Raw genomic sequence first — 14,914 nt, 5'->3', positions numbered from 1 at the left:
ACGTCAGCCATCCAGGAAACAATAGGCTTGTTTAGAAGGGAGAGAGTGAGCTTTTGATTGCAGGAACAGCTTTCCAGTTGGTTTTTTTTAGCTACTAGAAAAGTTTTTTATTATAAGTTTTTATATTGAAATACATACCCTTTTACTCCGCAGAAATGCAATCTTGGCTCTCCTGAAGATTTTCTTTCCAGAGCATTAGACCCACCACAGCAGCAAGTAATTGGTAACGCAATGAATCTATTGAGGAAGATTGGGGCTTGTCAGTTAAACAAGCCCAAGCTGACTCCACTAGGCCAGCACCTTGCAGCCCTTCCTGTTAATGTAAAGATTGGCAAAATGCTTATATTTGGTGCTATATTTGGCTGCTTGGATCCTGTGGTAAGTAAAAATAAATTTTACCTAAATTTTAAAAGGTGTAGAAATTGTTAACTCTTTGTAATTAACCTGATTTTTTGCAACGTGGTATCTTGAAAAGATGATGCAAGAAGTTAAAATGTTTATTTTGGGGTGAGGGCAGGGGGGTATCATGGAGGGGAATAATCTGAGTATTTTTTATGGTTGGACTCAATTATTTTAAAGGTCTTCTTCAGCCTAAAATGATTCTATTGTTTTAAACTCCTATTCACAAAGTATAGTCAGGCTTGGTCTCCAGTTCTATGGTGATCCCAGGGAGTCTAATACGTATAGAAAAAGTCCTGTTACTTATGGGTTAGGCAGTCTGGATTACCCCACAGTTTGTGGGCCAAGAACATGCTGATGTAAAGTTACTGAAAATAATTGATGTGGTAATTTATTATATAAAGACTGTAGCATAGTTTGCATTTTCACTTAATCCATTTAATTCATTGCAAATTAGGAGGAAACATGGGTATGTTAGTTGCTAGAAAGTGGAAGTTAAAATTCTCAATATTTCCTGTTAATGTGGTATAACGTAACGCAATTGATTAATTTGGTCTTCATTGTATCGGATACTGCTCTGTCATTTGGCAAAACATTTTGTGTGAGTTTTGAGATTTAATATTTTTTATCCATGTATGTAAGACATTATGTAAGTGGTGGCTTTAATATAGCAAGTACTGAATTCTGTGTAGGAAATTTTTATAGTGGTAAGTTTTCCTTGAAACTTAGTAGAAGATAAACTATCATTAAATATTACATATTGTGCATAGAGTGCAAGAGCTAGTGATCCTCAGGCTCAAGAAATAGGGCAAGGAAGACAATAGATGGGCATGGATGAGTTGAGACCTGCTGGTCAAACTTAAGGGCAACAGGCAAATGCACAGGCAGTGGAAGCAAGAACAGATATTCTGAGAAGACTGTAGGGATGCAGTCTATTTGTGTAGGAGTGCAGTGAGGAAGACCAAGGCAAAGCTGGAGCTGAACTTGGCAAGGGACGCAAAGAAGAACAAGAAGTGCTTATACAGATATGTTGGCCAGAAAAGGAAGGTCAAAGAAAGCATTCCCTCCTGGTGAACAAGGCTGACCAGATGGTAACAATGGATGAGGAGAAGGCTGGGGGACTCAATAGTGTTTTTGCCTTGGTTTTCAATGACAACCTCTCTTGCCACACTTCTTGAGTGGGTGGAATGCAAGATGGGGACTGGGGCAGCAAAGTCCCTCCCACTGTTATAGAGGATCAGGTTCCTGACCACCTCAGGAACCTGAATCTGTGTAACTGTAAGGAAGCTGATGAGGTGGATTAGAGAGTCGTGAGGGAATTGGCTGGTGTAGTTGCCAAACCACTTGCCATGATGTTCAAAAAGTTTATAGGCTGTCAGGTGAAGTTCACGGTGACTGGAGAAAGTCACTAGGGACATTTTACCCATCTTTTTTAAAAAAGAGTGGAAAGTAGGACCCTGAGAACTACTGACCTGTCAACCTCACCTCATGGAACAGATCTTCCTAGGTATATGCTAAGGGACATGGAGGACTAGGAGGTGATTCGAGACAGCCAGCATGGCTTCATCAAAGGCAAGTTCTGCCTGACCAACGGAGTGCCCTTCTATGATGGAGTGACTATATCAGTTGGCAAAGGAAGGGCCACAGATGTCCTGGACTTCTGTAAAGCCTTTGACACAGTCCCTCACAACATCCTTCTCTTTAAATTGTAAAGAGATGGATTTGATGGGTGGACTTAAGATGGATAAGAAACTGGTCACGTCCAGAGGGTAGCGGTCAACAGCTGAGTCCCACCCTCAGCAAATTTGCTGATGACCCCAAAGTGAGTGGTGTGATTGACACACCTGAAGGATGGGATGCCATTCAGAGGAACCTGGACAAGCTGGAGAAGCTCATGAGGTTCAATAAGGCCAAGTTCAAGGTGCTATACCTGGTTTGGGGCAACAACCAGTATCAGTCCAATCTGGGGGATGAAGGTATTGAGAGCAGCACTACTGAGAAGGACTTGGGGATGATGGTGAATGAGAGGCTGGACATGACCCAGCAATGGGCACTTGCAGCCCAGAAAGCCAAATGTATCCTGAGCTGGTGGCCAGCAGGTTGAGGGAAGTGATTCTGCCCCTCTACTCTGCCCTCTGCCCTCGTGAGACCCCGTGTGGAGCTCTGAGGTCCCTAAAATACGAAGGACGTGGAGCTGCTGGAGCAAGACCAGAGGAGGCCATGATGATGATCAGAGGGATAGAGCACCTCTCCTGTGAGGAAAGGCTAAGAAATTTGGGGTTGTTAAACCTGGAGAAGAGAAGGCTTTGGGATGACCTAAGCCTTTCACTACCTTAACGAGGTACTTTTTACAAGGGCTGTAGTGACACAACAAGAGAGAATGGCTTTAAACTGAAAGAGGGTAGGTTTAGGTTAGATACTAGGAATCCTTTACTGTGAAGGTGGTGAAGGCACTGAGACAGGTTGCCCAGAGAAGCTGTGGATGTCCCATCCCTAGACATGTTCAAGGCCAGGTTGGGTGGGACTTTGAGCAACCTGGTGTAGTAGAAGGTGTCCCTGCCCATGTCAGGGGCTTGGAATTAGATAATCTTTAAGATCCCTCTGGACCTAAACAGATCTATAATTCTCTGCTAACAGTAAAAGAAAATTTAAAGCCATTTGTATTATAAGCCTGTAAGGTTGTAATAAAATACTGTTAAGTAATGTGTACTTTACTAATTGCAGGCAACTCTGGCTGCTGTTATGACAGAAAAATCCCCATTTACTACACCAATTGGTCGAAAAGATGAAGCAGATCTTGCAAAATCATCTCTAGCTATGGCAGTTTCAGACCATATAACAATCTACAATGCTTATCTGGGGTAAATGATAATTCTGTGCTTATAGCGACTTGTAGATAACACTTAAGCAATGCCATTATGTAAAGAATCCTTAATATCTCCTCTTGAACTCCCTTCACTTCAGGTATTTCTCTTCAGAATAACAATAGATTGTCAAATACTGTAATATGAAAGAATAGCTTGCTTAGTATTTTATTCTTTAACTCATTTTAATACTGCTGACGCACATACAGAGGTTTACTGTGTCAGTTTTTCCTAGTGTGTAAAGTGTTTTGCTTGCTGTTTGTGGTATTCTAACCAGAATATTTTGTATTTGGTAAAGTACAAAAGTATAAAATTACATACATTTTTTTTTTCTCTTTAGGGTATTGTCACTAAGTCTCAAAAATCACACCTGAATTTTGTTTCAGCTGTCAAGGAATGTGTGTTTTTTGAGTGAAAATCACCTTGTATTTTTGTTATCTTTGTATCTTGTCCAATCTATGTTACAGGCATGTTCTCTGGAGTGCCCTTAGACCAACAGCATTCATCTTCGTGAATGCAACTTATTTTAGAGTGGAGAATGCTGACCAAAAAACATTATTCCTTTTTAACTTACTACCATTTCTGTTGTTATACTCTTGATGGGATTCTTCTTGCTGTAATAAGACAGGATTTTTTCCTTAGGTGGAAAAGGGCTCGACAGGAAGGGGGATATCGTGCTGAAATGACTTACTGCAGAAAATATTTCCTGAATAGGACTTCACTGTTAACTCTGGAGGTAAACTGAATAATTATGCTTTGCACTTGTAAGTTATTTGTTAAAATTTCCCTCTGAAATGTCATTCCCTTTTAAAGAGGTTATTACAGTTATTATTAAGACAAGATAAAAGCAAGTGGAATGCTAGGTACTGATGAAATGCATGCCCTCAATTGAGGTAGCTGTGTCTGTATTTGAGTTTTGACGTGGACACTTTGGTATATACAGTTTTGCAGTCACTGCCATTGGAGAAGCTAGGCCTTACTTTCACCAAGGAATCAAAACTTTATGAATTAAAGTATTTATATTGTGTTATTTTTTCAATCAGACAATAGGTCTGTTAACACTTAATTTGAAAGACGAACTGCAAACTTATGTAAATGGACTTTTATTTTTGGTGAGAAAACGTTTTAATTGATCTTCTCTATTTAAGTTTGGGTCACTGAGCACTTCTAAGCAGAAGTGGATCTTTGATGCAAACATATCTTTTCATTTTAACTGAAAAGAGGTATGAAATTTAGTATTTGCAGCATATATAGCTCCATATATCTGATCCTATATTCCAGATACAGGATTATGTTATAGATAATGTTTTTCTCATAAAAATAGCCAGTATTCCCATGTAGCTGCAGAAAATACAAGTGGTTTTTCTAGTAAGAGATTTTCCCCTGGAGAGCATGAATAGTTCAGACAAAGTGTCGTTGCCTGCTGTTGGAGTATATAACTTTTTTAATTGAAAATTTTACTAATACCTTATTAATTTCAGGATGTGAAGCAGGAACTCATAAGGGTGGTCAGAGCAGCAGGGTTCACAGCACCTACAACACAATGTGGATGGGATGCAAATGGATTCACACAATCCCTTTCTCTCAGTGAAATAGCTCTTCTTAAAGCTGTGTTGACTGCTGGGCTGTATGACAATGTAGGAAAAATACTATATATGAAGTCTGTGGATATTACAGAGAAACTGGCTTGTACTGTAGAAACTGCTCAGGGTAAAGCGCAAGTGCATCCCTCCTCTGTAAACCGTGACTTACAAACATATGGATGGCTGCTTTACCAGGAGAAGGTAAGTTGAACATAAGTGAATGTAGCTGATACCTTGCGTAGAGTTATGCCTCTAATATACTGTACACTAGTGTATGTTATTTAATAACTGAATGTTTTAACTTAAAGAGTCTTTTATTATCTAATGATCTTAAAGTCCATAAAAATCAATCAACTCAGTGCTGGAGAAAAAGAAAATAAGGCTGAAGATCATCAACAGATTTGTTCATAGTGAAACTGGTAATTAGAAACAGAAGGAACTTGCTGTGTATCATTTAACTTGATAGTATCACTGACCTTTTTGAATACAATCCTGTTGATTTAAATACCATGTGTAGTAGTAAACTTCAAAGTGTCTTTTCTCTCTTACTGTTCAAAGCAGACTCTAAGATTTTGACACTTGGTACTGAACTCACATACTCCAGTAATAAAATGAAATAGCCAGTTATGTAATTGACTGCTGAACTCCCTAAGTTAATTTCATTTTTTTTCCTGTCACTTTCTTCCCCCTTGTCAACTGTTTGCTGAATTCAAGGTTTTATATTTAGTTACACTTCCAGTACAGCAAAATTTTGTCAGCAGTTGCTTAATGCCCAAATTTGCTGTAGAGAAGCAGGAAATACTAGACTTCTTAAGGCACATGAAGTGATAGTATTTTTTTGAGAGCTGAAAGTATTTCTTGTCCCCAAGAACCTTATAGTGTAAGGACAAGACAGCAGCTAAGGTAGGTAAGTTACTCTATTGTACAGTGGAACAAACAAAGCCTGCACTTCTGTATGAAAATGCACTCTTTTTCTTTCCTTTCTTTCCACTGCAACTCATTCCTCTCCCTTTCTGATTTATCTGTGAGAGGCTCCAAAGCCAGAAGCAGCGCATGCTGAGCCCCACAGTAGTTAACTGTATGTGTGTCAGTGTATTTACCACATTTATGCAAGTGCATATGTGGATATAGATAGACTGAAAAAACAGTTGCTCCCTAGAGTAATGTATAACGTAAGAGCTTTACCTGCCTTTTATTTCAGTAGTTTTACTACTTTTGATGTTCTTTCTATGAACATCAGTAGGGTATCGTTACCTTTCCATTTGAACTTTAACAAGATAACTATGGCTTTAGCTAATTTCCTGGTAGTGTATAAGCCTGTCACTTGCTTAGAGGTGAGTTATTTTATGTGGTCTACAGTGGACAAATAGCCATTGATTGTTTGTGTGCAATAACTTGAGTTGGTTGGCTCTTGAAAAGGAAAAAAAGTGTATTTTTTTCTTTCAAAAGTAGCGATTAAATCTGGTGTTATTAGATGTTACATGGTTTGGGATTTTTTGTTTCTGTTTTTAATGCGTGTGTTTGTTTGTATGCAGGTGAGGTACTCTAAAGTGTATTTGAGAGAGACTACTTTAATATCCCCCTTTCCCATTCTGCTTTTTGGTGGGGATATAGAAGTCCAGCATCGGGAGCGTCTCCTGACAGTTGATGGCTGGATCCATTTTCAGGTGCACTGGATTTGTGGTTCCATGGGCTTTTGTATTACACAGTTGATGCACCAGTTTAATTCAGACCACTATATATGTGAGATGGAGATGAGGAAAGAAAAGGGGGGGAGAATTTACAAAAATTATGGGAAATTTTGTATACATGTCATGAAATCTTAGTAAATCACACTCAGAAGAATAGGCTTGTCATACATGACTTGCAACAAACCAGTTTCCTCTCTCTTAATGAAGAAACTGTTCTTTCAGAAAAGGTATTGAAAATGAATGCAGACTAAGCCTTTTTTATGGAGTCGTACTGAAAGCAGAGGAGTGTGCTGGTTTTATATTACCCTTTCCTACAATCTTATAATCTTGTAACTACATTTGCCTTTAACATACTACTTTATATACTGCTCTATACCCAGACAAAACTATTTGGGAAAGAAAAAAATCCAAGTTGTGAAATACATGCTTACCTGGGGTGGGGGTGTTTGGTTTTCTTGATTAGGTTTTTTCCTTTCCATGTGTAAAAGTTTTATTTAGAAATGGGAAAACTGAGTTGTAGACAAAACAGTTGACATGACAAGATCCTCTGTAAATTTTGTTAGCGGCAAGCACTGGTTGTTGCTACCCTCCCAGCTACTTGGTTAAAATTTTCTGTGCTCCCGTGGGCCATGTGTTACTCTCAAAGACAACTTTAAGACACAAGACATTTTAATTTATTGCACTCTGCTGATGCAAGTAAGCAGCCATCTAATAGAATTCACTAGTTGTCATGAAGAGGGGATTTTAAAAAGCGAGTCCCTTGTGGGTTTGTTGGAGATTCTTTCTGTGATCCCTGGGTGGCTACACTATTTGAGTGTTTGCTGAGCCAATCATATCTTATTATGTGTTTCAGAATTTCTATTTTTTCTGTTGACATGCTAAACAGAATATGTTGCATTTTGTGCTTCTGCCATAACAGCTACTTACTGTACCAAAGGCAGCATATAAACAAAACAAATAGTGGAATAGAGAGTGAGGAGAAAAAAAGAAATATTCTTGGAAAAGGGTTCAGCTTTAGGTATCAAAATTCCTAGTGAGATTTAGGAGAGGTTTGTGACTGCTTTCTTGGAAGGCTTGACAGACCTCCCAAGAGGGAAATGTGTAGCTATATTATTTCAGGTATAAATTTAATTTGTACTTGGGTTGGTAAGCAATTAATTGGGGATCTTATTGGTAAATTAATAATTTCTCTGTATGCTGGTTGATCATGAAATATGTGGGAACACATTCTGAATTACTCTTCTAAGCTGCTGTTCTTTAGGCTGTGATGCTATAACCAACCAGTGTTTAAAGATAAAGTATAATGTAAGCCCAGTCATTTAATGAGTATGCTATCCATATGCTTAAAATCATGCATATGCGTCATGTTTTCTATGTCTATTTCTATTTCTTTGTAAAGTAATCTTTTGATCTTTATTTTGGTATAAAATGTCTGATAATTCAAATGTTTGTCTTTTTTGTTCTTTATAGGCTCCTGTAAAGATAGCAGTAATTTTCAAACAGCTGAGAGTTCTCATTGAGTCTGTTTTGAAGAAGAAGCTTGAAAATCCCAAAATGTCACTTGAAGGTAACTTTATTACTACATTGCTGACATTATTGCTTGTTAAGTGCACCTTGTGGCAAATCTGAGAAATCATTAGCACATGGCATCCTCACTCAGTGGGGGGTTGGTGTGACCTTGAATGTTATTCCATTACCTTGAAAGACATCCGGAAAGTCATTACTAACTGTACATATATTGTGTGGCTCATGCCAGATTTACAAAGATCTGCACAACTGCTGTTTTAAAGATATTCCTGATAACAACATTCAGGGTGGTGGTAGTAATGGTGAGCTGTGCATCTCAAAGCAGAATTAAGATTGTGTGTGAAGAATCTTAGGCATGGATAATTTCTAAGTGTTATGCAAATTGTCTAAGTTAAGGGATAGACACTGCATGTTCAGAATAATATAGTAGTTGGAGAGCTCCTGTACTAATGTATCTGTAGGTAACCCATCACTTTATCAGTCTCTTTTGTGAAGTACTGAAATGGCTACTATTGGTTAATTGAGTAATTTTATATGTACTGTGGAGGAACTGTTTGTCCTTTTGCTTGGCAAATTATAATCACCTGTTTTGCTTTAGATTCTGGTTGAGCCTAAAACATTTAAGATTTTAAGTTGCTGATAGCTAGACTTGTCTTCTGATTTTCTTGGGGTTTAGGAATCAGTATTTAAGCTCACTCTTTTCAGTCACTGTGTGTGTTTTCTTTCCCAGATGACAAGGTCTTACGCATCATCAAAGAACTGATAAAAACAGAGAACGGTAACTGAAACCAGAAATCAGTAACAAACCAGAGCTTCAGTAATGGCGGAGGAAATATGCACTCCAGCATCAATTGACATTTAAATGCTTAGTGTGGTTGCTACCAGCCATGATGGGGATAGATTGCATGATTTTGCATAGGATTTTGCATAGGATTAACCTTTCTCTGTATGACTTTAAAGATGAACATTGGATATCTTTAGGATTTATAATACATTTGGTGCCATTTGTCTGACTATACCAATGATAGCTGCAATCAGTTTCTTTTCAATATAGAAATGGCTGTGAATGATTTCTCCTTCTCAGCGTAATGTGCTAATCATACCATCACTGGTGATGTAGTATGTAGTGATGACTAAAGACTGTATCTCAGTTGAGTAGAATTCCATTAGAGATGTGCAAACAGATGACAAATGTTTCTTATGTGGATTTCCTAAGTGGTAAATGTTTTTTTAAAATATGAATTTACAGTATTGAACCAATGCATCTTATAGATGTTTTAATTTTTCTATATGATTTACATTAGGAAAATGCTCTGTAAGATGATAATATGGACTGCTGTGAACAGGTGCTCAGCTAGACAAGTGTACTAACCAGCAGCCCCTCCCAAACAGAGGATGTGCCTCTTCTCACAGTTGTACCTCCCTGTTCACCCTGATCCTTGTCTCTCCCTGCAATTGCAATATGTTTTGCTGTCCCTTCTGTATGTTAAGGTTTTCACGGTCTTGCAAGCCCCCTTCAAATGATGAGCATGTTTTTTTCCCCCCTTTATTGATCAGAGTTCAGGTTACCCCTTTTGAATGCTCTATCAGAGCAGTTCCTGGTGGAAACTTTCAGTGGCAGAAAGCTTCTGGTCTTCACTGTTCTCTCTTACCACCTGCTCACAGTGATTGTGTGTCTGTGCGATCCTTTGTTTCTTATTTCTTTGATACTGAAAAATCCTTAACCAGATAGCTTAATGAACCAGATGCTCTTACATTCTGCCTGTCCACACTATTTGCAATTATGAAGTGCAATTTTAGATCACCAATTCTGCTTTCAAGAATGACGAATATATTGGTGGGGAAGGTTTGCAGTTGAACAATTGCAGTCAAGTAGGAACTGTACATACAGACAGAGGAATAGTGTAGATGACAACTTTTGTTTAATCTGAAAAATAAAGATTTTTGTACAGCAGAAGTTATTGGTGTCCGGAAAGGGCACTGAGGAAAATGCATAAAAATGCAAAATATCCAGTTAGGTTATCACAGCACAACTGGTATTGCTGTGCTGAGAGAAACATGAGCTGAAAATAAACCAGCTTGTGGATGTTACCCTATACTTAGATCAGGAAAAGGCAAGTTGTAATAGGAATTTATTAAGAACTTTGAAGGAAAAGTGATCACATCTGTTAATCATTTATGCGTTGTGATAAACTAGTGGTATTCTTGGTTTCATAGGTGAGACAGAAACTGGGTTCTGGATTGTTTTTTAACACATTTAGGCAAGGAAGCATTTAAACAGTTAAGTTTTGATCTTAAGACCTTATTTTTGCTTTCTGTATTCCCAGACATTGAAATAAAAACCTGCAAACTATATTCATTGAAGATATGAACTAAATCTGCACTCTGATAATTTTGTACGTTTTGTTTCACTTGAGATCTTTTATTTGTGTCCTTTGCAAACATGAACTAGAAAAATATTTCAGTAATTCAGTAACTAACAAGCTCCTCTTCCTTTTGGATTTGAATTTTGCATATCAGTTGTTGGTCTTAAATTGCTAAATCCTAGGAAAGTGTGAATTGTCCTTGAGTTCTCCCTTATTCAACTGTGATGAACAGAGAGCTTTTTTCCTATGTGTGGATAGTAATGTTGAAATTCAGTTATTCTTTGTGTTCTCTAGCATGCCCTGATGAACTAAATTAAGGGGATATTTTGTAATAAATAGGAAATTCCACGGTCTTCTGAGTGAGCAACAGTTTTCTGCAAAACAGATTAAGGAAATCACACTGTGGTTTACAGATAAGCACAGTTATCTTAAAACAAACAAACAAATACTATGGTGGCTTTCTACTTCTGCAGTATACATGAGCAACTTTTGGGGGCCTGTGCTCTTTTGGCTGGATGAACTTTCTCTTTTGCTTGATTTATTTAATAAAGACTTCTGTTAACACTGTTGTGTTGTTTCTCTTGAAGCATTTGTCAGCCACAAGAGTGGTCAGTAGGTATGGATCTTTGTCACCATAGTCTCAACAGGCATCTTCAGAGTTTTTTTTAAACGCAGCATGTTCTCCTGGTCTCTGTCTTCATGTTGGAGAGGAGTTCCTGCTCCTGCTATTGAAGTTGCAGAATTCCCTTGTGGCAGTTTGAGCCACATTAGAAATCCAATTTCCAGGCTTCCCCCACCCTTTCCCACAATTTATCTCAACAGTGAAGAGAAAACCTTCAGGCCAGAGGCTTCTATAGGGGAAGGGGGAAGCATATATACATTTTATTTACACAAATAAATACTATACAAGCTAAAAGCAACTATATATATATATATTTATATTACACTTCTATCAGTCCCTTCGAAGCTTCTCCTTTTAACTTTAGTCCAGGAAAAGCCTTTCAAGGCTGATACGTAACGCAGTCTCTCTCTCGTGGGAGTGTTCAGCGAACCTGAAACACTCCCTCACCAACCTCCAGCTGGTTGCTGAAGTCCTTTCTCCTCATGAAGTCCAAGAAGATAGCTTTGAGTCCTTTCTCTTTGGTTCTGTGTCATTTCTGCTGTGTGATCTCTCTCTCTCAGTCTCATACCTCGGTTTTGTAGGCTGCTGTAGTTCAGTTAGCTTATCAACGTACGCATCCTGGAATGTTGATTCCTCCTCCAAGTTTTCGGCTGTCCGTTTAGATCACAGCAAAGACATCCTCCAGGCCTTTCTCCAGTCCGTCTCCAATTTTGCCTGGGATTCTTCTCCCTGGCACCGAGCTGCTTTCGTTATCAGCCCATCCACTTGGCTCTGCTTCAGTGCTGAGCCTCTCCTCCATTCACGGTGGGAGGGAAATTAAAAACCCCCTCTACGGCCTGACTGCAAAAAGGGGGGGGGGGGGGGGGAAGAAGAGGGCTTGGCTGCAAGGCCTGCCTTCTCTCTCTCCTGCTTACCTCAAAAGTTGTGAGTCTCTCTCCTCACAACAAACACACTCCAATGCTGCCTCCAACTCTGGCCTAGGCAGAGTTGGGGGGCCACAGGGCTCCCCTTCCCTCTCCGGAGGGGGGAAAGAAGGAAGCCCAGCCACCCCCTAGCCTTCTCCACCCACACACAGCAGCAGACAGACAGAATTGCCAACAGCTTCTGGTGGTTGTGTGTATATGATTTTTCAGCAGCAGCAAACAAGACCAGCAGTGATTGGCTGTCAGGGAACACTGCTCTGGCACTCGATCACCTCTGTGCTCCCGACTCTCAGGGGGGCCAGTCTCAACCCATGACACCCCCCTACTCCCCTCTTTTGTTCTTGGGTTGTTTGGGTTGCTTGAAGCTCTTGTTTCCCAATGACATCTTTCCCAGTGCTCAACCTAGGAGAGGTTTTGTTTTTCTTTCTGCAAGTCTTTCCACATTTATAGCAGACTGCAAACAGGTGGTTGGAGTGCAGGAGTATTTAAATTTCCCTGCATTCAGCTATTTACAATAATGCTCCACTGCATAAATAGTCCATGGATGGAAGTGTAGTGAAGACCCAGATGGCCCAGAGATCTCCTTCGTTCCCAGGTATCTCCCGTGGTGTGTTTGTGCTGTTTCCTACTGATTTCAAATGAAAGTGTTACCTAAACAGAGCAGTCTAGCTGTTAAAACTGTAGAGAAACCTAATTTAGTAGTGTCAAAATAGAAGCCATGGCAGCTTCACCTGCCGTGGTTTTATGGCGCTGCTGCCCAGTTTGCTCTCCGTGCCCTGCCCGAGAGAGCGGCCGTGGTCGGGAGGTCGCAGACCAACGGCGACTCCACCGCAGCCGTCTGGCCCGATGGCAAGCTGCAGAGAAGAGACAGGTATTTGGGTGACTCAGATCTTGTTTAGGAGGCGGCGGTCCTTGCGGTGCCCGGCAGAGGGCGGGGCGAGGTGCCCGGGGGGGCGGGCGGTGACCGCCCCGCCGCTCAAATAGCCGCGTCCGCGCCCGGAGCGGGGCTGGCACGGCCGCCCGCCCCATGGTGACGGCGGCGAGCGGGCGGTGCGGTAGCGGCATCGGCACCCCGGAGCGGCGGGGGCCGGGCGGCTCCCCCGGGCGCTGCCCGCGCCGCCCGCCACGGCGGCGGCGCCCGGAGACGGCGGCGGGGGCCGTGGGGGACAGCCCGCAGGAGCTGCAGGCTTTCCGTGACTATGGAGAGAGCTGGTACCGCTCCCACAAGAGGCTGGAGAGCCGCTTCCAGCCGCAGGAGCCGCTGGCCCGGCAGCCGCAGGTGGGGGCAGCGGGGCCGGAGGCGGGGAGTGGGCGGAGGAGCCCCGGGTTGGTCCCACCTGACCCCGCTGCCGGTGCCGCAGGTGACGGCGGAAGCGCGCTGCAAGCTGGTCAGCTGGCTCATCGCCGTGCACCGGCACTTCGGGCTCTCCTTCGAGGCCCTCTGCCTGGCCGTCAACATCCTCGACCGCTTCCTCGCCACCACCCCCGTGGCCGCCGACTGCTTCCAGCTCCTAGGGGTAACGGCGCTGCTCATCGCCTCCAAGCAGGTAGGGCGGCCCTGGGGTCTGGCTGCCCCGCTGCCAGGGTCTCTGCAGCCCGCTGGGGTCTCTGCAGCTCGAGCAGCTCCGGCGGCCCCGAGCTCAGCCCCAGTCGGGCAGGGCTCCGCGCCCGCTCCCCCGCGCTGCTCTCCGGCGGCGATCTCCCCACCCCTGTCCCCGCTCGCAGGTGGAGGTGCACCCTCCCAGCGTGAAGGAGCTCCTCGCCCTTTGCTGCGGCGCCTTTACCCGCCAGCAGCTCCGCAACTTGGAGTGCATCGTCTTGAACCGCCTGGGCTTCAACCTGGCGGCGCCTACCGTCAGCTTCTTCCTGGAGCACTTCAGCCAGGTGCGGCTAGAGGCGCGGGGGGCCGACGCGGCGGAGGCGGCGGACGCCCGGAGCCTGGCGGGGAGCGTCGCGGAGCTCAGCCTGGCCGACTACGCCTTCACCAAATACGCGCCGTCCCTGCTGGCCGCCGGCAGCCTGGGCCTAGCGGACCGGCTGCTGCGACACCGCAGCCCTCTGGACCTGCGAGTCAGCGGCTACCCGGAGGAGACCCTGCGGGACTGCATGGACCAGTTACAGCTCCTAGTGTCTCTGAACGGGCAGTCCCTGCCGCTCCTCCTACCTCCGGAGGTGGCCCAGAAGTGCCACTGGCTGGGGCGTGACGGCTGACGGCGGGTGGCGGTGGCGGCCGCGCCAGCCCTCGTTACTGTCCGCGTCCGCGGCGCTGGGCGCTGGCTCCGCTCTGGCTTTGCCGTCTGCGCTCCGTACAGTCGGTGCAGAGTCTGATCCTCTAAGCCTTAGTGTCACTTGAGTTTGAAAATTAGATGGCGTTTCGCAAATGATGTTATATATCGTGTCAGCTGTGCTGTCCCTGTGCTGTTTGTTTCGGTTGGTTTTAAATCCAGCATGTAAATAATATACTGAATCTCGCGTACTGTGTTATTTATTTGGAGGATGATCCATGAAGATAATGGTGAAAGGACACACTGAATGTTGAATAAACTCTTTGCTACTTGTTACCTCTACTCGTTTATTTGCTGGCAGTGTGCAAACACAGCTGGGAGAGGAAACGCATTGGCACAGAACGAGTTCTCCCCTGCAGTTAACTCCAGCCCCCACGAAATAATGATGCCCGAAAGTGACATTCCCCGTTTCAAACTGGCACGTGCTAGCTTGGTCGTGGCCCAAGGAAAAAAAAAAAAAAAAAAGAAAAAAAGTAGATACACTGACATAAGGCTAGGAAAACAAAGTGTGGAATAAAAAAACAGCTGTTTTTTAGTTTTCTAGCAGGGCTGTAACCCAGGTGCGTGCTCCTATCCAAGTTGGCACTGTAGCACAGGAAACATTCAAGGGCAGAACGCAGCCATAATGTTGTAAAATACTTCATTTTCTTTATT

At 42.9% G+C, this 14,914-nt stretch overlaps 2 protein-coding genes across 8 annotated transcripts in view; both read left to right on the top strand.

The window, feature by feature from the left end:
- The window catches only part of DHX29 (DExH-box helicase 29), a 38,559-nt gene extending 27,560 nt beyond the window's left edge, over positions 1 to 10,999 (top strand). For 6 of the 7 annotated variants that reach the window (XM_027635047.1, XM_027635049.1, XM_027635046.1 and 3 more), the window contains 7 exons: positions 154 to 378; positions 3,124 to 3,260; positions 3,906 to 3,999; positions 4,745 to 5,047; positions 6,382 to 6,513; positions 8,008 to 8,104; positions 8,795 to 10,999. In XM_027635047.1, the coding sequence (XP_027490848.1) occupies positions 154 to 378; positions 3,124 to 3,260; positions 3,906 to 3,999; positions 4,745 to 5,047; positions 6,382 to 6,513; positions 8,008 to 8,104; positions 8,795 to 8,850 (1,044 nt within the window). In that variant the 3' untranslated portion in view covers positions 8,851 to 10,999. Of the gene's footprint in view, positions 1 to 153; positions 379 to 3,123; positions 3,261 to 3,905; positions 4,000 to 4,744; positions 5,048 to 6,381; positions 6,514 to 8,007; positions 8,105 to 8,769 lie in introns of all 7 variants that reach the window. The other variant, XM_027635048.1, reaches the window with a different exon arrangement.
- Positions 11,000 to 13,002: 2,003 nt separating this feature from the next.
- On the top strand, positions 13,003 to 14,536 carry CCNO (cyclin O). Its single transcript, XM_027634500.1, has 3 exons — positions 13,003 to 13,254; positions 13,337 to 13,522; positions 13,701 to 14,536. The coding sequence occupies exons 1-3, from the start codon at positions 13,003 to 13,005 to the stop codon at positions 14,184 to 14,186; spliced, it is 924 nt and encodes a 307-aa protein (XP_027490301.1). The 3' UTR covers positions 14,187 to 14,536.
- The last annotated feature ends 378 nt before the right edge of the window (positions 14,537 to 14,914 follow it).

This window comes from Corapipo altera, unplaced genomic scaffold, assembly GCF_003945725.1.
Source record: "Corapipo altera isolate COAL_440 unplaced genomic scaffold, ASM394572v1 61411, whole genome shotgun sequence".
NCBI lineage: Eukaryota > Metazoa > Chordata > Aves > Passeriformes > Pipridae > Corapipo > Corapipo altera.
This window is presented reverse-complemented; position numbering and strand designations above follow the sequence as displayed.